The 26,588-nt window shown below is 43.4% G+C and overlaps 1 protein-coding gene across 1 annotated transcript in view; it reads left to right on the top strand.

Annotated features, from left to right (window-relative positions):
• Window positions 1-464: 464 nt before the first annotated feature.
• The window catches only part of adcy2a (adenylate cyclase 2a), a 35,060-nt gene continuing 8,936 nt past the window's right edge, over window positions 465-26,588 (top strand). The window contains exons 1-16 of the mRNA XM_011605464.2: window positions 465-1,055; window positions 3,603-3,800; window positions 10,770-10,931; window positions 17,289-17,438; window positions 19,885-20,033; window positions 20,161-20,272; window positions 20,364-20,491; window positions 20,725-20,883; window positions 20,966-21,098; window positions 21,258-21,434; window positions 21,544-21,587; window positions 21,720-21,800; window positions 21,893-21,962; window positions 22,124-22,221; window positions 22,376-22,460; window positions 24,140-24,277. Coding sequence (XP_011603766.1) covers window positions 666-1,055; window positions 3,603-3,800; window positions 10,770-10,931; window positions 17,289-17,438; window positions 19,885-20,033; window positions 20,161-20,272; window positions 20,364-20,491; window positions 20,725-20,883; window positions 20,966-21,098; window positions 21,258-21,434; window positions 21,544-21,587; window positions 21,720-21,800; window positions 21,893-21,962; window positions 22,124-22,221; window positions 22,376-22,460; window positions 24,140-24,277 — 2,274 coding nt within the window. The 5' untranslated portion in view covers window positions 465-665. The remainder of the gene's footprint in view (window positions 1,056-3,602; window positions 3,801-10,769; window positions 10,932-17,288; window positions 17,439-19,884; window positions 20,034-20,160; window positions 20,273-20,363; window positions 20,492-20,724; window positions 20,884-20,965; window positions 21,099-21,257; window positions 21,435-21,543; window positions 21,588-21,719; window positions 21,801-21,892; window positions 21,963-22,123; window positions 22,222-22,375; window positions 22,461-24,139; window positions 24,278-26,588) is intronic.

Here is a 26,588-nt window from a genome sequence, read left to right as displayed (position 1 = left end):
GAGACAACATTAGACATTATCCGAGAGGCATTCATCCATGGCGCAGCTGAGCCGTTTCATTCAGTCTTTGCATAATCCTGAATTCTCCAGTTCACCTTCGACTACAAAGACCTGTTTCAACAGGTCTGGCATTGAGATGAAGTTCTGTCTGGCGTCACTGGCTGCTGACGAAGAGCAGGAATGCGGACGGGTGAAAAAAAAAATTGCGAGGTGTGCATGTGTGTCAAAGATCCTCAAACTTTATCTTCCCCATTGGCCACGTTTGTGTTTTTTTCACTTTTTTTAAATTCAGCGTTGACCCACAGTGTGGGGTTATATCCCCCCTTTATCCCTCCTCTGGCTCTCTTTCTGCCACTGCACCTTCTTTTCCTGCCTCCCCTCCCCCAGAGCTGTGTCTCCCTCCCCCTTGCCTCCACTTCCCTCCCACTTTTCTCTCTCACTCTAAAGAGCTCTCAGTCTCTGTTCTTCCCTTCATTTACTGCTTCAACATGTTGGCAGGAGGAGAAAGAGGAGGATGCTGCGCTCACCCCTCAGTGCTGTCGTGCCACCCCTCTGGTCAGTGCAGACTGTCTCTGACTCCAACACAGCTCCCAGTTGTCTCCGCCTGAAGGACTTTGAAGAGGAGGTGCGGCAGGAAGCGTAGGGGGATCCGGAGAACTCGCAGCATGGTCCTCAACAGGAACAACAACAGCAGGAGAGTGGAGCGGAGCAACTGTTCTTCTGTGGTGGAAACTACCAACATCTCAACAGTGACCATCTCCTCTGCCTCCTCCAGTTTCCCTCTCTCCTCTTCCTCCTTTTCAGCTCCCAGATCCATGTGGCAGGAGGCAATAAGGAGGAAGCGCTACCTCCTCAAACGGGCAGGGGAGTTTAGTGAAGGAGATCGAGGAGGAGGAGGAGGAGGACGGGGTCAGGACATTAGGACCAGGTCCCCAGATTGGCTTTATGAGTCCTACTACTGTATGAGCCAACAGCATCCGCTCATAGTGTTCCTGCTGCTCATAGTGATGGGAGCATGCCTGGCACTGCTGACTGTGTTCTTTGCTTCAGGACTGGTAAGCTGCTCATTCATAACAAGGAGGACACACACACACATATACACACACGCAGAATTGGCTGAAGTGACCGACAGCTCGCACATTCACCTGCATCATATGCATGCACACTCCTCATCGTAGCGCTAATGGGAAGAGAAGGCTGAGATAACAAAAGTGACGAAGAGTTGGGGGCTTTGTTGTTGTCTGACCTCATGGCTGAGCAAACCCCTGAGTCCTCCTGTCACTGTTTTGACTGTGTCGTCCTTGCTCTCAGAGCCAGAATTGAAAGGATTCTTATCAGGGAAGAAGAAAGGGGGAAAAAATATGTAATTTCTATCTCAGTCTGACAGATTATGGGCACAATTCTTATCATAGAATCTATTAATTAACACAGAGCCTAAGAAATGAGGAGATAAAAATTAATGTGTTGCTTTTAACTTATACATTAGGAAAATAAAATGATCATTTTACTCGATTAAAAAACAAAAAATGAATTTAAATGGAGTTTAATTACCTCTCTCGCGGCACAGTGTGAAGTTTCCAGTATAGAGATTTGAATCCCGTCTTGCACATTTGGGAGTTGTTCTATACTGGGCGTTCTGACTCTGCCGCAATTTAACACAATTGTGAAATGCCGTCAGTGTTTATTTAGAAACTGCGGTTGGTGTAAAAGTTAACCACAAGTCAGACTAGTGAATCAGTTCAGATCCCCCTCTGAGTAATGGAATTAAACAGTGCTGGCAATTATACTGTCAGCATGGGCCCCTCACATATACAACCACACTGAGGTCCAACATGCTTGTTATAGTTACAGAATCAATGCTTAAAAGCATTGTTTCCTGCAATGCATCACTTGGAAGAACCAAGCATTAAGGCTAGTTTTGGTTCCGAACGCCCAGTGGTCACTGACGGTATTGCACCACCGGGGTCGGATCCCTAGAACTATTTTTAAACCTCAACAAACTGAAAGGGTAAAAAAAAAAAAAGGTGATGCAGGATAAACGCCACTTGTCAGGAACTGGGGTTAAAATGCATACCTGCATTGTTTGACATGCTGCTGTCCGTATTGTTTCGCATCTGGCAAAGCTGTTTTAAGGCATCTGGTCACACATTAACTTTGACGCTTTTTCCATATTGTGCTGGCACAAAAAAAAGTGTCAAAGTTAAAGTGCTGTTTCTGACTTTGAAATCACTCCTATCCTGTTTTGAGTGTATTTACACATTTCCATATGTTCATCTCCTATCTGATTGCAGCCTAATCTTGAGAAATTGCATTTGAATGCAGAGGGTGGCACTGAGTGGGAGGCATATGTTGACACTAATTTTAAACTGTCAAGACGGGAAGATGGAATGTTCCAAAATATAGAAAAGGACTTTGTGGTATTTTGTTGTGATATTTTTTGCTACAGTCAAACAATGAACCTATAAATCTTCCGATTCTTTCTGGAATCTCCTGGCCAGCTCTCAGTGAATCGACACAGCATGTGTTTCACAACATTCCCACTGCCCTTTTGCCTCCATCTTCCTGTATTTCTCCACAGTCTTGTTTCTATGTCATCCCTCACCTCCTCATATTTCTGGCTCCCTCTTTTATTTGGATCCTCTCCTCCTTCCATCCTGCTAGCTGGCTGACCTAAATCCTGCGCTGTTTTGGAGCTCCGCTCTGGGCGATGCAAACTCTCCGCGGCTCTCTGCAGCCACGCATTTCCTCCCCTGTCCTCGCACAGTCACTGTGTGCACGGAAGAAAGCGAGGGCTGCGGTCAGGCTAATGAGAAAAAGGAGAGATGCAGAGGAAGACGGACAGGAGCGTGTCAGTGAGGGAGAAAAGCAAAAGCACTCCAGGTTATTTTAACGCAACAAATGCCAATAATGATGATGCACATTTGAAAGGGTTTTAGTTTAAGGGTTTAGTTTTTGCATTTTCAAATATCAGTCTCCCTCCCCCCTTTTCCCCTGTGACACACCTGGAAAAGCAGCAAAGGGGATGGAAGCTTTAATGGCTCGCAGCACAAACAGCTCGTTTCTCCCCACCAGCCTCCTCGTGCACCTTGGAGAAGCTCCTGAAATTTTCATTAGAAACTTCAGATGTGAGTGTGTTGCAGAATGGCAGAAACAAATCCATAATGGATGCGATTTCAGCTCTGCTGCGGGCTAACATGGGGAGCTTTTTAGGGTGTTTTCCTTTTACTGGGACCTTTGGTTTCCACTTTATAACCGTTACGCTACATCTTTCACAAATCTTTCGAGTTAGCTGATGGCAACGTTGAAGCAATAGGAAAAAATGGGAATAAAAGTTCTTCTGATCACCAACTGACAAAGCCAAAGCCAAAAATCTATTTTAACGGTGCGATGAAAGGAATTTGACGGGACTGACTTATTCGGGGTAGGAAGAAAAGCTGACAATTTTCAAAAGAACCGCTGCTTTTTATAGATTAATTTATGCCCTCTTGACAATTACCTTTCTTCTTCATTCATTCTTTTCTACCCCCACGTGAGCCCAGTTTGCCTTATTGTTTCTTTTAATTTCATCCTGTGACCTGTGTTTTTCTGCCATCTCCTCTCAGAACGTGGAGGACCATGTGGCCTTTGTCATCACCGTGCCGACGGCGCTGGCCATCTTCCTTGCTGTGTTTGTGCTCGTCTGTATCGAGTCGATCTTTAAGAAGCTCCTCCGTGTCTTCTCCCTTGTCATCTGGGCCTGCCTGGTTGCCATGGGTTACCTTTTTATGTTTTCTGGAGGGATCATCTGTCCGTGGGATCAAGTAAGACACGTCGGATTTTCTGTGAACACTTCAAATTTTTCTCACAACAAAGAAAGTCACCTCAGTATGTGCAGACAGCTGTTCCTCACATCTGTGTGGTTCCTTTCTGAAGGTGGTCACTAACACCTAAAGAGGTTCTGACCCGATGCAACCTGAGATTGACCCCATCAACACCCCTGTTCTAAACAGTGAGATGAAGGAAGGGAGATTATATGTGCTGGGAAATCAAAGGTGTCCAGCACCACCCTGATGAGTGCATAAATCTGCAGTTATAGTAACGCTAAATAAATCACATTTTATAATATACAGCATATTCGCTGAAGACCAGACAGAAGCCATCTCCATTCACATGCAAATCCGACAATTTATTCCAGCCAGTTTAATTGCCATTGTTTCAGTGGCGAAGGAACAAAGAAATTACTCCAATTGTGTCACCTTATCATGTTCAGTGTTTGCAGCAAAAGTCACATCTCTGCATGATCCTTGAACAAAAAAGATGATTAAATGATTTTTTCTCTCTACTTGGGGAAAAATGAAAACCTGTATCACCATTATTATCTTGCAGGAAGGATATTTACGTCTCCACTGAGACCGATTAGCGACCATAATAGTAGAAATACTGAAAAAGTGCAGCCAGCTGTATTCTTCTTGAGACTTTAATCACTTCTGGGTTTATGGGTCTTTTTGGCTCCTTCTTTAGACATCCTCCTTTTCATAAATGATTTTACTTTCCCTGTCTGTCTGCCCACGTTGAACCAGACCAAACCAGATGTTTCATGTAAATCCACAGGGGATTTAGCAGAGAGGACATCAAATCAATCTACGATGTACAAATATTTGTACAAATCAAATGACGCAACCACAATGATTACAGAAAAGTTCGCTCAGAGCTGACTGTCAGTAGCCAAAAGTTTTTTCAATTTAGTTACTCTTTTTTTCTTTGACCGAACGATCCTCCTTCATTACCCTGGCCAGTCAGAAATGATTTTCTGTTTTTTGTGTTTCGGCATGTTTTATTTTAATTCATGCAAATCTGAGTGGAGCCAAATTATTAGAAAGCTGAATATCATCCTGCGCTAAAGGACACGTCAGAATTAAATAAAACAAAAATTGTTCAAGTGCTGTTCAACAAAATCTTGTTGGACAAGCACGCATTTGAAAATTCTACATAAATAGGATCATTTGAATACATGTATTTCGAATCAGGGCTTGGAATCTGGTTGCCCTGGTGTTGCTGCGTAGTTGCTAAGTGGATGGCTGCTCTGGAGAAGAAGCTGAGGGAGGCAAAGTAAAAGTCAGACTTAATTAATGTTCTCTTTGATCTGTGTGAGGATGTAGCCATGGGAAGTAGGGGAATGAAACATTTGGGTGGGGGCAGGGGGTGCACGGTGTTAACATCTCATATGCCAAGTAGATGTGCATCTAAGCTCATTTAGACTGTTCGCTTCTGCCCCCTTGCGAAGTGAATAGTTCCCATTAACACACACGCACACACAGATCAAGTTGCTACGATACGTGTGCGCAGTAACAGGCATTAACTACTGACATAAAGCCACACGTTAAGTTATTGGGAAAAGTTCAGGCTTAATGTGTTGAAAACCAGGGAAATGATGTGTCAGTTATGTATACGACCTGAAGTGAATTGGTTAACTTGACAAAGAAAGAAGCCAGAAACTGGGCGAGAGTGGAGTTAATTATTTATTTGTGAAAAGCCTTCAGCACAATCAGAGAGGCGTCTCCAAATATCTGTCAGGGTTTGCTTGCTGATTCCCTGATCCAAATGTCAATATGAGATGGCTCAAAGCAAATAATGAACAAGATCATTAAACACAGCTGGTATCCAAGAATGATGCTCAATGTGGCCCAAAGATGATAAATCGTGAGTTGTGCAGATGAAGGACGGATGGAGGACAGACGTGGGAATGATGCTGGGTGGATCCAGAACTGATGCCCCAGAACATAACTGAATACCAACTGCACCCAAAGTTAAAAATGAACTTAGCATTTGGTGATGGATGCAGGCAAAAAATATGGATAAAGTGTTGCCCCATCTTTATAGTTATACCAATTTGCAAAGGCCCATGTTGATTTAAAACAAAACAAACATGACAGTTACTTCCAGTTAAGTCTATGTAAATTGTTGCTTGAGAATGCATCGCTTCAAAGTTTTGCTTATTGCATTCAACAGTCAGTGATACTAAAAAACAGGACAAACCATGTGGATACCGTGACAGGACGAGACCTAAATTAAGCCTGTTTTTGGGAAGGATCACAGACAGTCGCTTGTGTTTGCACCATCTGTTCAAACCCTCAAGACCACCACTCACCCCTGTTTGGGGGCTCAGCGTCCTCACCTAAAAGGTGCTCCACTCTTCCAACCGTCCCAAACCAGATGTCACTTTATTATCAAAGTGATTTCTCAATGTAACCAAATTGGCTTGCAGATGTGTTTCATTGAAAGTGGCTATTCTCTCAATTTTTTTTTTATGTCCTCCCATGTTAGTCTCCCCCAAAAGGTGCAGCACAGCAGTAAACTGAGAGGACTCCTCCTTTGCTCTGAGGAAAAATATAAACGCTGAGTCCAGATGGAACCTGAATCTATGTGATGCCAGTTGCATTTGCGATCTGGTAAATGAAGTAAAACTGACTGTCTTCATCAGCAGCAATCTCTCTCCTAATGGGTGGAGGTGGAGGGGTGGTGTAGTGATGTAGCAGATAGATTATTTGCATAATCTTTATTAAGGGGAGGAGATGGCTGCATTATAAACAAGGCAAAAGAAGCTGCATGTGGTAGCCGACATTCTGCAGATGTTATAAAACCCCCCGTCTCCCCCCCACACACACACATCCAGAGCAATTTTGTACATTTGCCCATTTAAAACCTGAAATCAATTGGATGCCTCTTCCCACAAAGCCCCCCTGTGTTTGCTGACAGCGAGGAGATGAGCTTATCTGTGCGGTCCAGCCTTTACCCCTTCCTCAGTCATGTCAGGGTTCTGCGATTCCTCTCCTCTGCTCTGTCACTCCCACTCCCTCCTCTTCTATCGGTCACGGACATGCCCGGAGGGGCTCGGGCACACCCTTTGAGTCTTATTAGACACTAAGGAGTTAAGCATGGTGGAATGGTTCAGGAAGTAGAGGAGCAAATGGAAAACCAGGCCAGGGTGAAGAGGTGGAGGGGGTGTTAAACTTAGGTCAGGCCCACACCCTTTTGACAGGCTGTTTAGAGGAACACCCAGACAGGCAAGGAGAAAAGGGACATTTGCCCCCGACAGCAAGGGCAAATGTAGTCTTTTTTGGCTAGACGGGCATCAAAAATTCATCCTCTTACAATCTCCAGCTAAGTCAGCTGCCCCGCCCCACCCCCCCCAGCCCCAATGTCAGCTGACACCTCAGATGATTCCCTCAAGCCTCTCCCAGTTTGCATCTGACCTGCTTTGTCTTCCTGCTCCCATTACAAGGCGAACAGCAAGCCCCTGGACTGAAAATGCTTCAACCCATTATGCCCCCCCCCCCCTTAAGTCACCATTAAACCAGTGTATAAAACAGAGGGACATCGTCCAGAGCAGGACCAACCAACCGCCGCCCTCGTCCTTTTCATGCTGGCTCGGATTTAATCAATATCACTTCCATTGAAGCTTGTCTGGTGGAGCCCCAAGGGTATCTTTGCTCTGGCTCGTCCCGGCCGAGCATTTTCTTGTTAGCACACAAAAGAGACAAGACGAGTGTGTGCCGCGAAATGTAGATGAATGCAGGTTTTTGGAGCCATTTCATTCCTGAGTCAACCTGCGCTGTGGAATCAAGTCTGCATTTTTACTCTGACCATAGAAATGCACAGCTGCCTTCTTTCAAGGAATGTATGTACCGGCAGGCTCCACACACACACACACACACACACACACACACACACACACACACACACACACACACACTGTGCACGCTGTAAACTAATCCCCCCTCTACACCGTAGACAAAAAGCCTGATGTAATCTGACACTCCATCTCTATAATTTGTTTTATGAGCTCTCTTCAGTGTCAGTATTAAGGAATTGATTAATTCCACCGTTGGCCACGTAAAGGACATAAAGCTTTGTCTTCATGGCCAGATAAAGCCTTTACACGCTTCTTTTGGTCACTGTAAAGGAAGGCCCCCCTGCAGCTTTATGACTCTGTAAAGGATCAGACGTGCAGGCCAGCAGGTGTCTTCAGCCCCATCACATTTCTGTTTGTAAGAGCACAGGATTACGTTACAATTATTTTGTTTTTTAAGATGATGACTATCTATATTTAACAGATTCTGTGGGGATTATTTTACCTTCTTTTCTTTGTTAATAAGCATTGCTTTAACAGTTTGCTAAATGCCACTGTGGCATTTGCAACTACCTCCTTTAAAGCACAGCTGCATAAATAAAACTTAATTCATGTTGCTAAAAGTCATAAGAAAATCCTGCACTCACTAGAATCTGGTCCCTGGTATCAACAAATAGGACAGTTATGGATCATTTAAGTAGAATATTTTATCATTTTTCCAGTATCAGTTAAGACAAGATATTGAAGCTGTGATGCTCAATAAGGGTTGATTTTGTTCTGGATTGTAGCCCCTCCCTGCTTAAGAATGCATATATAGTTTATAAAATGGAGCGGATCCTTTTCTATTGATAGTCAAAATAATATTTTCCATCGTGTAAAGAGGATTATTGCAAACCCTATTGAATTGCGTAGACATATTAACAGCTTGAGTCGAACTGCATTTGAAAATCAATACTGTACATTTTGGCTGGGTTTGCTCCTCGGACTGTGACGCCTGTAGCGGAGGTTGAACCAATAGGCTGCACGGGTCCATACTTAAAGTTCCTCCCCGCAGCTCCGCCAATAAGGATAATCCGTGGCAATCTGTCAAAGCGGAGGTGACCTTGCGGCACCTGCGGAAAGGAGAAACGGTCACGTACTGGAGTGGCCACCGAGGGGCTGACCCTTGCGCGCTGACTAATTACCCCTTGTGCCAGTGCAGGAATGAGAAATCCACCTGGCTCTGGCTCAGGTGTGGCGACAGCTGCAGGTGATTTTGGTATTGGCTCAGTCCTAAAATCAACTTTAATTCTCCATATGTTTCACGTTGCAGTTCCATCATCCATTGTGAAATAATGTATGACGTGGCTCCGCACGTGACTGAGCAATTCCCGTCGGCTGCAGACATTCCCACAGCAGGTTTTGACTAATTATTCATTTAAACATGGACTGAAGCTCGGCCAATGCAGCCGCATCACATTAGCATGTAAAGAAAATGGGTTCTCACCAATTTCCCGCAGAAGTCTTAATTATATGTCCATCAAGCGGAAGCCAAACGACTGTTTTCCAGCAGTTTCTCGGAATTATGTATGCATTTATAATTACTGCGCTATATATTTAGATGGACTTTTTTTTCTCAGCCCAGCAAACAGACATCCTTCCTGTGCAGCAGCAGTGTGGTCGGATAGAAAGGTCAACGATTCCGCGACTGCTTCTGCTTAAATTAAGAAATTGCTTCATTCGTTTCTGCAGCTTTTAAAGGGAAAGCGGAAAGAAAGAGCTCGTCCTGGAATTAAAATGTGTTTCGTGCTTTTTCCCTTTCATTTTTCTCTTGAAAATAAATGGAATAGACTTTATTGTTCACCCCCGATTCGGAAAAAACAACTGATTATGGCTCACTGGATCACGGCAAGCTTTAAAAGTATCCTAAATTTTTGCCAGTCCACCCGTAATCTACCAGTAAATCCACCATCGCCACTCACTATTAATTACAACCAAAAATAAATGCAAAATAAGTTTTTAAAAAGTCAGTATAAACTTTACAATAGTTTGTATGACTGTATATTAACATTTTAAAATGAATACAAGCTAAGGGCACATTTTAGATGCTTTCTACAAAACCTCCTTATTATAAGTGGTTTGTAGTTTTGATTGGAGCCAGTTATATATTAAGTTGTCAACATATCAAGGTGCTGCTGACATTTTCTCAAAAGAAGTCTCCGTATGGGAGGCTGACATCCTTCACTGTGACAGACGTGTTGCGTAACTCAATCAAAAGCTCATGATGAGCGTTTGACCCGAACTCACTTTCTTTTGGCTGCAGTAAAATATGTCTTATACTACTTACAATCACCAAATATTAAACACACACACACACACACACACACACACACACACACACACACACACACACACACACACACACACACAAGGCCAGTCTTTGAAAGCTGGTGACTTTTTTTAAGTGCCCCCTCCCCTGCTGTGCTATGAAAGGATGTTTGATTAAAATGTGTTTTTCCCCCCTAGAAAAATACTAAAAATGCTAAAGAAATAGCGAACTATCTCTCTTCGAACTAACATAGGAACCCTCTGAATTTGGAAATGAATTATCTTGTTTTGAGTGGAATTATTTCCATCTTTATTACATGAAAACAAGCTAGGAGGTTTTTTTTTCTTTTTTCCACCTGAATATTACAGAAGAAGCACTGTTTCTCCTCCTTCTCACTGGCTCCCTGCAGCCTCGTCCCACAAACAACCCACCAAAGGTTAGCTGGCACCTGGTTGGCTGAGGACACTGGCCCCTTTCTGTCCACACACCAGAGGAACTCCTTTAACCAGGACAGCAGGAGGATTATTTAAGTGTGTCTGTGTGTGTCGGGGAAAAAGCACAACTAAATAAGGAAATGCTCTATATGCTATCAGATTACTATCAGAGACAATGAGAGCATTACAGTATAGCGCATGTTTTGTTTTCTGATGGCAGCATCCATGGATGTTTTATTTTTCTGCACTCGTTTGATGTCTGTGGATAAAAAACCTTAGACTGAACACGCAGTTGTGCTGTGATGTCTCGTGTTCCAAGGCCCGACACATCTATCTGTGGATTCTGTCTTTCTGTTTGCCTCCCCTGCAGTTTTTTTCATAAGTCCACCTCTCTCTCTCTCTCTCTATCGCTCCGCAGGTGTCGTTTTTCCTCTTCATTGTGTTTGTGGTTTACACCATGCTGCCGTTCTCCATGCGGGACGCCATCATCGCCAGCGTCCTGACCTCTGCCTCTCACACCCTCGTGTTGAGCGTCTGGCTCTCCCTCACAGTCGATCACATGGAACCAGTGGTGTGGCAGGTAGATGCGTTTCTTTTCTTACAAAACGTGCACTTATTCCAGAACGTTTTATTTAGCCACCGTGCATAATGTTGCTGGGCACTTTCTGACTCCTTTCAATCTGATGTTTCGAGCAGTTTGCTTATAAAATGGAGTCTGATTATTCCGTTCTGCATTTTGCATGCAGACACATTTGACCTTTCACTTAAAAGTTGGGGTAAGTTTGCATTTTCAGTGAGTGATGGAAATTTTAATGCATTTTTTTAGACTTCAGAAAAGGTCACCGTGGTTCCTGCAGCATTCTTGTTTCAAGCAAAACATTGGGGCAGTTGGCATGAGCTCAGATGAGCGATTTGGAAATGAATGAGAGCATTCTTAGTTTTTACATCTTTTCTGTCAGCCGTTAATACATCAGGGTCAAGAGGATGATGACACTGGAGTGAGAAACTGGAAGCTTCTCTGCGGGGGTCAGAGTTCATTTGATTTATCTTCAATCTGAATCACTCCCAAAGCTCTTCATACACCCTCTCCCGCTGAGATGACCTTTATTCTCTGTTTATATTCCATGCATGCTTGTCACACGCTGAATTGTTATAAAGGGTATACTTGGATTGCTGGTGCCCCACCCTCGGAAAACTGGGTGTCACGTAACAAAGGCAGTGTTGGGAAAAGGCAGGCTGATACCAAATCGGCAGTGGAGACGGCCTGCCAGGCACGATGTGTCACTGCCAATGAACTCCTGAGTAAACACACTCTGCCAAATCCCAGCCGCTGTGTGTTTTCGCTGTGTGCTGTCAATCACTCCCGTGCAGCATTGTTGTTTCCCGTCAGTTTGTCTGTGGCGCTCCAAGACGAGCTCGGGCCGGTGGGTATGGTGCCCGGGGACCTACCAGGTGATGGTTGCATGTATGTGAAATATCCTCCCCCCCATGAGGGAAAGTTAGGTTGTTTCTTTAAAACCGCATCCGCAAACTCATCAGACTTCTGCTTTTTTTTTTTTGTCACAGTGTTTGTAATTGATGTCGTGTCCACCCGAAGAATCTTAAACACGTAATTAGTGAGTTAGGAGAGAGCCCAGACCTCATTTTGCAGGTAGCCGTCGTCACTTTGTTCCGTTCATTGTTCCGTAATCAGGCGTCTGTAGGACAAGTTCATTCAGAGGGATGGATCGTGAAACCCAAGGCGTTCTCCCATCTGTGCTCGCAGCAACAAAATGAATGAAGAAAGAGCAAAACTGATGCACATCAACATCTAATCCTGCTCTCTTCCAGCAGCATTTGGTGGTCAAGGGTGGTGAAGATGCTTTTTTACATTTTAGTGGTGAAGAAGATAAAAATCTTTCTATGGTACCAAGTAAGCGTTTGCAGCTTGTTTTTAATTAGTTGCCCGGCTGCTCCCTAAAAATGGAGAGAATTGAGTTCTAAAAATAGCTGTTCCAATGCGACAAGCTTAATTTGTTGTTCTGTTAAACACGGCTACGCACGTCTCTCTGAACACAATGCATTGAGCATCAGGCAGAGCGTCTGTGAGGTCTGAGGGCATTTCTCTTTCATCCCAAACCTGGTTTATGATTCTGGGCAATCTGCTTATTGGAGGCATTATACACAACCACAAACTATGAAAAAGGTGCCTGTGCTGGACCTACGTCAGCCATCAGGACGGTCAGCATTGGGGAAGGATAGAAGCGTGCTGTCTCGGGCATCCTCTCCTCCTTTCTAAACCACTTTGTGGAATAGAAAAAGCTCTTATTTCTTTATTTCCTCCCTTTTTTCTCTTAGAGCAGAAGTTCAATATCATCTTCCTCTTGTTCAGTCACTTGTTTACTTACTCTGAGGTTGAAATGGCCATTTCATGCTGACTCAGCAAGAGACATTGGATGTGTTCTTATTCGAGGGGACGGAGAAAGGAATGCTTGATTAATGCTTTGCTTTGCTAAGCGTATTGACATAAAAAGAGACAATTTCCACTCTCTGTAATCTGTCTATTTGTTAAAAGTTTTTTTTAATTAAGAAAAGCTCATGTTTGACTGTCTTGTCTTTTCTATACACATCGGAAATATATTACCTTAAGGTGCAACTTCTCCTTATAAATGCTCAAAATCCTGGGCTTTTGTGTTACCATTTTTAATAAGCTTCCTGTTTTACTCTCTTGTGTGCTGACCTGAACTACACTTCCTCTCTTTGTTCTCATCCTTCCATCTGTTTTGTCCAAATACAATTTGTCCTCACCACCAGAAGCTTTTAGCTGTGCTATAAACCAGACGGCTAACAATCTAGCATGCTTCAAAGTCAATAACTGCATACAGTTGATAAATGGCAAACATAACAGGGCAGGATGTTGAATAAGGCGGCCGTCGAGCCATCGAGCCATATCACGGTGTCCATGACTCAGTGCTTCAACAAATAAACAGCTTCTGGGTTCGCTCAGTCTGATTGAGTTGAACAGTCAGTCAGCTGTGAGACTGAATGATCCGTCGTGATGCCTTCAGAGCGTTATTAAAGTTCAGAGGCCACTCGTGTGTGTCGCTCGGGGGTAGAGGAAGAGACACCGGAATGGATTTATAATCTCTACTTTTAACCGTCTTTATCTGGCAGCTAATCAGAACCAAGTGTTCTGACCATAAACCTCAACCTGGTAACTACACGATCGTTGTGAAACTGTTGTAGTTCAAGCTCAAAATTGACTGAAAATTGCAGAAGAGCTTGGATTGCATGTTTATGTTTGGATGGAGAGAGCGTGCAGGCATTTTCCTCTTGGCTGTCAGTCCAATCCCTTGACAGGCAGACGAATTGCGGTTCCAATGGGAACACCGAAGCTGGCGGACAGGTGGTCCGATGGAATTGCTGCTCTGCAGAGCGTTGCTGGTTGAGGTACATCGCCAGACGCGTCACCTGACTTTACTAATTAATTACATGGCTGTTTTGGTTTATTTTTTTCCCTTTCTCATTCCATTGTCATTCCAACCCCTTTTTGGGTCGTGTGTGCTCGGGCAGCACAGAAACCCACAGGTTTGCACTTGTTTGGTGGATAAGACGCTGTTCTGAACGCGGTGCTCATTAGCGGTGTTCAGAGCTGAGGATGTAAAGGTCATTGTTTAATATGACAATCTGCCGGGGAAAAATGTGGCATGGAAGCTTAATGAGCGCCGCACTACTTTTCCTGTGGCAACCACTGTGTTCAAATTATCACGTTAGAACAACTTAGTTTTGCCCGCGTCCGGCTAATTGCACCATCTGTCGTGGTGTTCACTGTATTACTCAACACACGTTGGTAATACTCTTATCTAATCCTTACCCTTCAATGGAATAACTGTTGATGTCATGTTATCCCCAAGATTCTTTTTACTCCAGGAAATGTACAGTAATATTAACTGGGTATTAATAGAAATATATTAATCTTCAGCAATATGGAATAAGTAGATCTATTGTGACATTTTCTTTTGCCAAGAGTTGAGTGATAAAACTGTCATCAGACATTATTTGCAGCTGTTCTTTCATCAAAATAAAGCATTTTTTCATTTGAGTCAAGTCACTACATGGAGTAGAGTAGATTTAAAAAGCTAAATTTGTGATGCTTATTGGAATATGTGATATATGTGCATGTGATTTTGCTACATCTGTCCTTCCATCACCAGTAGGATCGTCCCCTCGTGGTCCTGTGCGAGGTTTGTCTCTGCTAAAAGGGACTATTACTGTAAAAGCCAGAAAATAGTGATTCAGCCTGCTGTAGCAGTAATCACCATACACACACATGCACACACAAACCCCCCCAACACAAAAACATCCCCCATATGACATTGTGGGGACACAGTAATACATTACATTACCCAGGTGCCTACTCGAGGCCTAACCCATCTTAACCCCCAGCCTAACCTAAACCCAATTTTAACCTTAAATCCTTTGAAGTTGTGAGGACCAGTCTAAATGGCCCTATTTTAAATTATGAATTTACGTTCTGATGGATTTCACGGAATTCAACTATTTTTCAGTCAGCAATATTTTTCCACAGCAGTTTTTACTGCTGTGCATTCATGAATGTCTCATTAACTTTATGAACATGTGCATAGTTCTACTGCACATACACGCTTCCCAGGGAGTATTAAATGAAAAGGAACCATGCTGACAAGTCGATGTTGTCAAGGCCATTAGTATTAACAGTCCTGACTCATTAATGAACCAGCACACTCGCCGAAGAGGAGAAAAGGCTCTTAATTTGGTGCGGATTGATTGTTCGGGTGATATTTTAAAATAATGTATTCAGCAGTCTTGTTTGCAGGGAGTACAATGCCTACATGTTTCTCCTGCATCCTGAGATTTACCCCAGACTGTTCTCTTCATCCGTAAAAGCCAGAGCACCACGCTCATCATCATCATCATCATCATCATCATCATCATCATCATCATCATCATCAGAAAAACATAAGATACCAGCCTCTCCTATCTCTGCCTGCAAATACAGCAAGTTGTATATAATTTACACACGTTACCCTGCCGCCTGTGAGATGCTCTGGATTATTCTCACGGAAAGCTGAGGTTTATTGGCGCATCGTAGCAGATCTATCTAAACATAATCTGGCAACGAATCCTTGCTGGAAGTAATCTCCTCTATAGGCTGTTGCCTTCAAAGAACACAGGCCGTTCCTATATTTCTGGCTGAATCCAGCTGATTTAAAGATATGAAGTACTTTATATGCAACACTGCACGCAGGTCTGTCAGCGAGATATTGGAGCTTTTTAAATAAATCGTGAAATATTTCCCCCTCAGGTTCAGATATTTTTATTTTTATTTTGTTTCTTTTTTTCCCCGTTTGTTTTGTAACAAAGAAATTGAGATGTTGGCGCAGAGAATGACAATGGTGTCGAAGTCAGATTGTGTCTCCCCTGAGGTCGGCTGACTTGAATCCATTGCTTCAGAATTGACCCGATTGACCGAATGTTGTGCTGGAGTTAATGACTAATTCAGCGACTTCTCCTCTCCCTCACTTCGGTGCACAGTTCTGGAGGAAAAGTTGCTGTAATGCTGACTGAGAATCGTTTTGAGTTTTATAGACGGTGTCGTTCAGATGCGGCAATAAATTCCCAGCAAAGGCAGCGAGCCACAGAGCAAATCAGTCGAGTAAATGGTTTACCCACTCAAACAAACTAAAAATCAATCAAACTGGAGTTAAAAATAAAACTGAATGCATATCCACTTCTGCTGTTCTTTTTGTTGCTGCTGGTGCCAAAAGCTCATTTTAGTGGTGCTGTGATGAAAATCTGTTCAGATTTGTGTCTGAAAAGAGCAGATTTCAGTGTTCAGTGTCCCGGCAGGTTCACCGTGATGCTGGATAGGAGCGAAAATCAGACTGTGATGAGATAACATTAAACCTTTGTTTTGCTTTCTATCACAAACTATTGAGCTCAGCATTTTGGGGTCACACAAGGTCTCCGTGTAAGCTAAAATCCATGATAGCTATGAAAAATATGCCTGCTGCGAAGTTTGAGTACTCTTGAATAGATATGAACTTTCGACCATTTAAGCTTCACAAAGAAAGTTTGCGTACAGTTTGAGGAAAATCAAATTCTTTGTCAATTTTTGGCGCTTCTAAAGCGGTTAGGTTGACCTCCAAAGATGAGCCGTCTTTTAAAAAGTCCCATGGAGTGGAACCTGAACGTTGACAATCAGACCCAGTTATGCTAAACCGAGTGCTAAATCGTCTGGTTCTCATGACTTGTGTGACTGCTCGGTGACAGAAACAATCTGAGCTTCCTCAGAACTGCTCGTTAGTCCAAATGAGCCTCGGTGGTATGGAATCATCAACACTTCTTTGTTCCAGACCGTGTCAGGAAGTTTGAATTTTAAATAATACATGTGTTTAAAATGTGCCTAACTAGAACCAATGAACTACCAGGAAGGTTTGCCAGTGATTTCGGACACAGCCTCGCCCCCACCCCCGACACACACACACACACACACACACACACACACACACACATACACACACACACACATCGATTTTAAAACACAGCATTACACGTTATCCTTACTCAAGGGTGGCTATAATTAACAGCACGCATTCATTCATGTCATTCATTCATGGCCACGGCTAAATGGACTCTGCAGTGGGATGTGATGTTAATAGCAGTAATTAAGAAACAGACAGGAATCGTGTGGGCTCAACATGAACTCAAGGTAAAGTGTTTTTATAGACACTGTGTTGGCAACTGGATTTATTTACAGGGCATAGGTTGTATTTCTGATTTATCTTGCTGTCACAGTTCAGCAGCGTGGAGATGATAAAGTGTCTCTACAGTTATAGTGAAATAATTAAAATGTTCACATGAAGGTTATTTTGGCCCAACATTCTTGTTTTTCTCTCTCTCCTCTGTTTTTGAACAGATTCTGGCAAATATTATCATTTTCCTGTGTGGCAACATGGCAGGAGCGTACCACAAGCACCTCATGGAGCTGGCGCTAAAACAGACCTACCAGGACACCTGCAACTGCATCAAATCTCCCATCAAGCTGGAATTTGAGAAGAGACAGCAGGTAAAGCGTTGTCCAAAGCTAACAGGCGCGTGTGTCAGCCATGAGCAAAATACGAGGGTGTAAAATAACGGTGATCCACTGTCTGGAGTGGGTTTTTGAAAGATGAACGAGCAGCGTAGATAAGTGCGCCTGTGGCGATTACGATTGCTGCATTAAATTATGACATAAGATTGTGGCACAGTTGGAGAGTTCCAAGGTATTCGATTCAAAGCAAAACAGCTGATGCCGAGCCAAAAATACAACGTGACACGCTAAAATGTGTGACTCATGAAATCCATTTGACTCCGTCAGTTCCCAACTGGGCTAGCTTTGGCAAGAAACTGCCTCCACAGAGGAACGGTGTCAGCAGTTATGTTCCGGAAGAGGAGGGAATTGTTGATGACCCCACTTAGAGTCCCTGAGGGCCACCGCACGTGCCTAGTTAAAAGCTCTTTAGCGTCCCGTGACATGAAAATACGGAAAAAGGTATGACGAATCAATCATCCTGTCCGCTTCAGTCACTTTGTGGATGTTTTCGTGCTGGCCTTGCATTTAATGCAGCTGGTTTTTCACGCTGGTTCCAGCCCGCTCACCTAATTGTCTCAATGTTTTCCACCTGTTTCTGATTGACTCCGCCCCTTCTGCCTCACATATAAACCCATCCGGCCTTGTTTAAGACCAGCCAGACTGTGCAGTAGCTTATTGATTGGGATTCCTTGCATGGTTTGACCAGTGTTTACCAACTGAGACTGGATCTACATTTGAGGGTCCCTTCATTGAGTTGATGAATCAAAGCTCTTATGGTGCAGTGATTCCCGACCCCATCCGCTACAAGATGGATATTCCTTTCCATTAAAAGGACTTGACCCAGCTCCTGAGAAAAAGAGAAACTTTACCTCCTCTTGTAATGTCACAGTTGCTCTGAAGACATAATTGGATTGAAACGTTCTGGGATCACATGGATTAAAGGTTTGAAGTTTGTTCAAAAGGTTTCCAGCTCGATTGAGGAGCCCTAACTTTTAAATAGCAACAACAGACAACATCCAGATGAAAGCACTCCTGGCAAATTGCTGACGCATCAGCGTGCACAATTAGCTCTTTTTCTAAGTAATGTCTGTTTCTTTCCGTTACGTCCGATGGAGCTTTCCACTGCAGCAGATTTTATTATTCCGAAGTTTTATCTGTTACGTAACAGCCGGCCGGTGTGGGCACACGTGCGTCTTCAGTCGGGGGGTGTACAATAAAAGAATATAGTATGTATATAAAGTTAGTTAGAGCTAGACTGCAAAAAGCTACAGTTTTGGACGTACTTTCAGGGCTGCTGCCATTCATGTGGAGTGGAGGGTTAAATTATTTTTGCGGTCAGCCAGTCCCCCCACATCTCTTTGCAAGCTGTGTGTAATATTTGGAAGTGATTTGTATAATTAATAGAAGTGAAATTAATGCTGTTTAGGACTAGCAGCACGACGTTTGAGAAACAAGTGTTGATTAAAGATTAACTAGATGCTGATTGAAGCTTGCCGCCGCAGCACTAATCTGCGACCATCAGTGGCTCCCCCCCCCACCCCACTGCAGCTGCTGCAGTAGTAGCTCGTGGCTATCTGCTCACTCAGATGAATCTTCTGAATCCAGCTGTTGTTGTGGAGGCAGGAGCCGGTTCTCCCTGCGGTGAATCCACCTTGTGTTGCCGCATTTACTATAAGAGATGCCCAAAATGCCTCCAGGTGGAGCCTTTTCACAGATGCCCCTGGGTGCTGGTGCTGCTGGTGCTGGTGCTGCTGGTGCTGCTGGTGTGGTGGCCTGCAACAGATGGTCGTAACTGTGCAGAGACAAACGTCTCCCAGGCACTCATAATCTATTCTGTTTGCTGCACGCTTTTATCCAAAGCACCCTGCGGTGTTTTGAGTGCATCCATTTTCAATATGAGTGGTCCGACTGGGACTATGAAATTTCATCATAAATCCTGTCTCATGCCTGTGTTTGTAAGCAGTCCAGTGAGCACTCTGAGCCTCGGCAACAGTGTTGGGAGATGATCAGTGGTACCGCAGAATACTTGTTGGAGGTGACTTTGGCTTGAATGAGTGTTGCTGCTGTTTGTTTTTTTTCTCCGCACCCCGGGAGAAGTTTTATTTCCTAATTATAGGGCATGTTGGCACCAAATGATCCCTGGTAAATGGGGAGTCCTGTGGAGCCCTGGTGGGAAAAAAATAAACTGCACAATAAATCGGGCCTTCAAGTTCCTGGAAATCCTGGAAGGTATCTCAAATACAGCCCATGTAGCACCCTAATTAACCCGCAGATATCGTTTCATGAATTTACTGAATGATCAAATTATGACAATAGCTGTACATCATTTCCTTTTCAAGGTTTATGCTAATGACTTTCAGCACATCTGCAATGAGGGATATTTGTTTCTTTAGCATTTTCTGAATGAACCTCTTCTCCTGGTTTTTACTTTTGTGCTCAGGAGCGCCTTCTGCTGTCTTTGCTACCGGCTCATATTGCCCGCGTAATGAAGGCGGAAATCATCCAGAGACTCAAAGGTCCAAACTTTGGCCAGATGGAGAACACAAACAATTTCCACAACCTCTACGTTCAAAGACACACCAATGTCAGGCAGGTTTGATTTCTGCCTATTTTGCTTCTGGCCAATGAGGCCTTCCCTTATTTACATTCTACACACATTACATGAAAATACCCAAGGTTTTACGTGTTCTATATGGTCGTGTATTTCTGATTTCAGTATACTCTATGCTGATATTGTGGGGTTCACACGGCTGGCCAGTGACTGTTCCCCCGGAGAACTCGTACACATGCTGAATGAGCTGTTTGGCAAGTTTGATCAAATTGCAAAGGTGACTACGTTGTGTGTTTATGGCTTTTTAATGAACACTAATGTGCAAATAAATAGGTCCTGACATTGACATTTGACCTCTTTTTGTGCAGGAAAACGAATGTATGCGAATTAAAATTCTGGGTGACTGTTATTACTGCGTGTCTGGGCTCCCGGAGTCTCTGCCGAATCATGCTAATAACTGTGTGAAGATGGGCCTGGACATGTGCGAGGCCATCAAGTGAGAACATTTTTCCTTCTGTTTGTCTACTTTTGATTCACAACATTTATGAGTGAGATAGGAACGACACTCAACATTAGACTTAAGCAATGAAAGCAACCACAAACAGCCAATTAATTAAACGACAAATTGATGTACACGTGTTGCTAAATTGTTTACTTCTCTATATACGCGTACAAATACAACATAATTGGAACACACATTCCACATTTGCTACTTGTTTTCCATGACAGAAAAGTGAGGGATGCCACTGGGGTTGACATCAACATGCGTGTGGGCGTGCATTCGGGAAATGTTCTGTGCGGGGTGATCGGACTCCAGAAATGGCAGTATGATGTTTGGTCACATGACGTCACACTGGCCAATCATATGGAAGCGGGGGGGGTGCCAGGGTGAGTGACTGGAATGCTGAAACCAGAATCACGATGAAAACAGAGATCAAAAGGCAACAATGTATGACGTCTTTCTTCACAGGAGAGTTCACATCACCTCAGTGACCCTGGAGCACCTGAATGGTGCGTATAAAGTGGAAGATGGTGACGGACAAGAAAGAGACCCCTACCTGAAGGAGCACGGTGTCATCACCTATCTGGTCGTCAATCCAAAGGTACCACAGTATGCCAGACTTTAAAACAGAGAAAGTTTACTGGTTAAAAAACTGTGGTTCAAAATGACATCACCAGCACGAGGTGGCAGCTTCCATATCACTTTGTACAAAGGAAGTTTTGACAGCGCAGTAAACAGAACCCTTCTCATGTCTGTCCAGGTGGAACGTCGGAGCCCGCAGCATCATTACCGCGCCAGACATACTCTGGATGGAGCAAAGATGAGAGCATCTGTCAGAATGACCCGCTATCTGGAGTCCTGGGGGGCAGCCAAGCCCTTTGCCAACCTGCACCACAGAGACAGCATGACTAATGAGAATGGGAAGATCAACACCGCTGTGTGTCATTTTTTTTTTCTGCCCATATGCTGTGATATTACTAATCCGATAGCAGCTGAAGCTTGTAACCTCTCTCACCTTTTTTTTTCCTTCCTTTGGATCCTTCTAGGATGTGCCAATGGGACAGTTTCACTTCCAGAGGAGATCAGAAAGGCAAGCTGTTCCTTTTACAGCTCACCAGGCATCCTTGAACAGCGCAGAGACAGATCACAACATGCTAAACGATAGAAGAGCTCCACAGGCTACCGTTTGAAATTAAAAGACAGTTCTGCTCTCTTATTGAAGGACAAAGTCTCAGAAGAAACGGTTTGAAGAAGAACTGAACGAGAGGATGATCAGGACGTTCGACGGGATAAATTCTCAAAAGTGAGGCTTGTTAACAAAAACAATAAGAGATTTGATAACCACAAACGCAATTAACTGGATCATATAACTTGTTCTAATATCTCCTGTTTTAGGCAATGGCTGAAATCAGAGGACATCCAGAGAATATCGTTACTCTTTCATAACAAATCCTTGGAGAAGGAGGTAAAGTGGAGTTGATTGAATAGAAATGTCAGAAGGATCTTTGAATGAGAGAACATTGTTACTGCTTCTTGTTTTACCTAAAAAATTGCAGTCTGACTTAATCTGTGTGGGTGAGGAACGTTTTGAGAGCTTGAAACGAAACTATCTTGTTATTCTTCCAGTACAGAGCAACAACCTTGCCAGCCTTTAAATACTACGTTACCTGCGCCTATTTGATCTTCTTCTGCATTTTCATCGTGCAGATTCTTGTCCTTCCAAAGTACGTGGGATTTGTCTTTCACTCCTGGTTCAGAGGAACAATGCATGCATCCATTTTTAAGACATTGGCCATGGCCTGCTCCTATCGCATAATTCAAAACACCGTGAGTTTAAGTTCTCCAAAAGGCACAATGGTGACATTTAATATTTTCCAGGACGAGTGTCTTGGGAATATCCTTCGGAGTGGCTTTTCTCATTCTATCTATGATCCTCCTCATATGCTTCGTTGGACACTTCCTGGTGAGTAAATCAATATAGTTCAACGAGTGGGTTTCTCCTTTAAAACATTACTTATCCCATTCAACCAGAACAATGTGCGGTGGAGACATCTCTGTCTGATGTGTGTTTGCACAATTCAAGCTCGCTTCATGCGGGGACCAGCGTAAGCATTTAACTGGTAAAGCGACAATTTGGCTGGAACCTGAGAACTTAAAAACTGAGGAGATTTTTTCCAAGTGATGGGTAAAAGTAAGGGGCTGTGAAATGCATTATGTCAATGAATGTCCTCATAAAGACAGAAGTACAAATGTGTGTGTCGGTGGGAGGTGGTCTTAAATTATTAAAGCAGCCTCATAAATCATAATGCTGCAAGCATACTGTATATAACCCACTATTTCCAATCTTTTTTGCATCTGAAAGTGTACTTTTGGTTCTCAAGTGTTCTATGTCACTCAAGGATTGAGAGTTAAACTTAAACCCCCCAAAGTCCTCTTATTTGACAGGATTCCGTCTTACTCGTATTCGCATATTTGTATGGAGACCTTCATTGGGATGCATTCAGATTCAGATTCAGATCCTTTGTCCCACACGGGGAAATTTACAGTGCAACAACAGCAACAAGAGCACTCAGAGAAAAATAAGATAGAATCAAATAGAAATCAAATGGAATATACAAAGAGGGTGCATATTTACAATAATCCAGATGCTCTCCTCTGTGCAGCATCTTTGCATTTCAAGAGCACATCCACTGCCCTGAATGAAAAAATATGTTAATCTAAATCATATCCTGGCTTTTTTTTTTTTTAGATAGGACAACTGACAAATGGAGACTGAAATCCAAATGGATTTCTTCTAAAACCAGTATTTTTTTTTTCTTCCCAGTATCAAAACAGGGTCATTGTTGGAGATGCATTAATTGTGGCTGCTTTTTAAAAAAGCCAAGCATTGCTAATAAAAGAGTTGTTTGCTTCATTTTTCTTCTTTAAGAATGAAAATTTCATTGACATTCTGTTTTTAAAATCAAACTCTTTCAATCCCGCTAACTTTGCCATTAGGACCATCCCGCCGGTGCACAATACAGTTTGCCATCCTCACTCACGACTCATTTTAATCTACATCCCAGAGCTATTGCATTGTCACATCCACTTAGCCTCGGCGATGCTCAGATGCTGCTCTGAAATGATGGAGTAAATGACTTTGGCTTTTACCATCATTGTCTCTCAGTCATGCTCATTCAGCCGGCGGGAGCGCTGCAAAGAGGGAAAGGCAATCGACTGTAACCAGCACAAAGAAGATACCAGTTTTGCATCACTGAAAATGAAGTACCGGTGTATGAACATCAATATCGTATTGCCACTGTGCCATTTCCTGCCAGGTAGTCCTCTCAGGACACATAATTAGCAAAGTGGCAGATGAAAGATGGCTGCCTCGGCTTTTATCGTAATATCCAAATAATTGCAGTTTAAATTGTTTTTTGGATTCTCTCCTGGTCTTTTTTTTAACCCTTTCCATAGACTTTCCATTTAACTCTTCGTCCATAATGTAATATCCTGTTTTTAGCTGGTGCTTGTGCCTCTTCTTTGTAGCGTTTCTTCGGCAACCTTTACAGTACTATCTCAGCCTCTGAGTCACTGTGTGCACTCGGAGCCATGCACAACATTTATGCGCTGCTGTGCTCTTCTGTGTTTGTGTCCCTGTAGCACTGCAGTAAAAGCACCTCCACGTCTTGGATGTGGCTGCTGAGGTCATCAGTCATTATTGCCAACAAGCCCTGGCCCCGTATCACTCTCACCATGACAACTACAGCTCTAATACTCATAATGGCCATCTTTAACATGGTAAGCTTCCCTGTGCTGGTTCTGCTGGGAGGGAAAGACATCACTGAAACATGAACTATATATATTAGATGTCTTTGCCTTTTTAATTGGAAGGTAATGGAATGTAATATGTTGTCACAATGAGTGACTGGGGTGACTTCTTCTGGTTTATATAGCTTGGCAAAAGTGACATCAGTTTTTGATAATCAGATTTCGGTGCATTGGGGACATTTTCAGACTCATCTTATTGTGTTGCGGCCTAAAACGGTTAAAATATTCCCTCATCAATCTGCGTCCAAGACCCCGGAAGGACAGAGTGAGTGTAGAATGGTTGTAAATGTCTTTATTAGGTACTTAGTTAAAGCACCTTTACCGGTAATTACAGCCTTCATTCTCTTGGATTTGATGCCACAAGCGGATCCCCCCAGGCTCTGCTGGGTTGGACAGGGATTGTTGCTGGGCAGTTCTTTTCTGGTCTGTCCTGGGATGTTTAACTGGGTTCAGCTCAGAGATCTTGCTGGTCCACTCAAAGACATTCAGAGAGTTGGCCTTGAGCCACTCCTGTGTTGTGTTGGCTGAAAATGTGTTTTGGGTCAGTGTCTCATTGGAAAGTCAAGCTTCAGTCTGAGGTCCTGAGCACTTTAGGTCAGGTTTCCTTTAACTACCACACTGTCCTCTATTCAGTTTTCCACTCAACCCTGACCTGTCTCCTTGTTCCAGCTGCTGAAAAACATCCACACATTAAATTGTGGCCATCAGCAGAGTCCTTTAGGGGCTTTTAGGTGTCTTAGAGCTTTCCGTTTGGACACTCATACAGCTCAGATTGGTGCTGGGGTTATAGTTGACCTTCTGAGCCTTCCAACCATCTGCACGCAGGATCTCTGAAACTCAGCCAGAGTGATCACTGGGTTCTTGGTCACATCTCAAGACTCTTTTCTCCAGTGTGCATCTTCTATTTCAGAATGATGGAGGAGTGCTCTTTGGAGCCATCAGTGCAGGAGAAATGCTCCTGTAGCTCTCCCCACATCTGAACTTTAGAATTCTATCTTTATGCTCTGGAGAACATTATCTGATATGTCATCTTAAACCATGTTTACCCCATTAAATGTCCCAAAGGTAGACTCAAGTCATCTCAACATCTCAATGATCACAAGAAATGGTGGGCAATGTGTCATGAGAAACATTTTGAGCACATATCTGCACATATTACACATTGTATAACTGGGAGACAGAATATCATTCCGAGGACCTGCAGAAAACCCATCACAGAACAATCCTCACAGGAATTGATTGCATGACTTTAATACTCTGCAACGAAAGTGCTGAATGGAGTCCTATAATCATCCTGTAGGATGGGTTTTATGCTGTGCACTGGTGATAAAAGGCTGCTTAAATGCCCACTGCGGCCTGATGGCTCACGATTTTACTGATTTTGCAATTGCCTCGATTCCCAGTCATTGGGACGCAGGTTGGGAGACATCATTGGGTCAGAGTCATAAGATGTGTGAAAGATCTGTAGATCTGCCAGATGAGGATACAAATGTACGAGGAAAATAATCCATTATTAATCACTCGGATGATAATGTATACACGCTGTCCGTATTAACTTTGTCATAAAACCAAACGTCTACCCAGACAAATGCGCGTCCTCACTCACAGCTCCTCCAGTGAGCCTCCCCCACCTCTGTCCTCAGGCTCCATGTTAAGAATTGAGCCATCTTTCACGGTGACGCACTGAAATTGATTTCCACCTCACTGAGACGAAAAGGAGCGACACAACAGCACTGAAATGAAAAGAGCAATATGACAAAAGAAATGATGTGCTCATGTCAAAAATGACATCTGAAGCCATGCCTTCTTTGTTGGGGGAGAAAAAAATCTAATCAGGGTTTTGTTTGGCATGTTATCCTGAAGCTGCCTTGCATGAGGGCTGTGGGAGCGGAGCGTGACTCCTTTATTTGTGCCGATAAACTACCTACAAATGTTAGTGTTTTCCAGCTCCATAACAGTTTAACCTGTTAATCCCACACAGGCTTTCACATCAGAGTCGCAAAGGAAGAGGAAATGAGACTGTTTGTCAGCGACTAAAACCATTTATTTTCTGTGAAAAGAGAATGCATTTATTTGCTTCTTTCAGTTAGTAGACGTGTCTGTTTGGTCCCGTTGAAATGAATGAAAAGGTCCAGTTAAAGGTTAAACTGCAGCCTGAGGCCTGTGAGAAGGGTGCATGATAAAAGCTGGTGTCAGGACCCTGGTTTACACCTTCACACAAATCGATTCCAGAGATTATAATCTTATTTTGAACCTGGCACGGCTCTCTCGCTCTGGGCAT

Source organism: Takifugu rubripes, chromosome 7 (genome assembly GCF_901000725.2).
Source record: "Takifugu rubripes chromosome 7, fTakRub1.2, whole genome shotgun sequence".
NCBI lineage: Eukaryota > Metazoa > Chordata > Actinopteri > Tetraodontiformes > Tetraodontidae > Takifugu > Takifugu rubripes.
The sequence above is the reverse complement of the archived record's forward strand: the minus strand, read 5'-3'. Positions and strand labels throughout refer to the sequence as shown.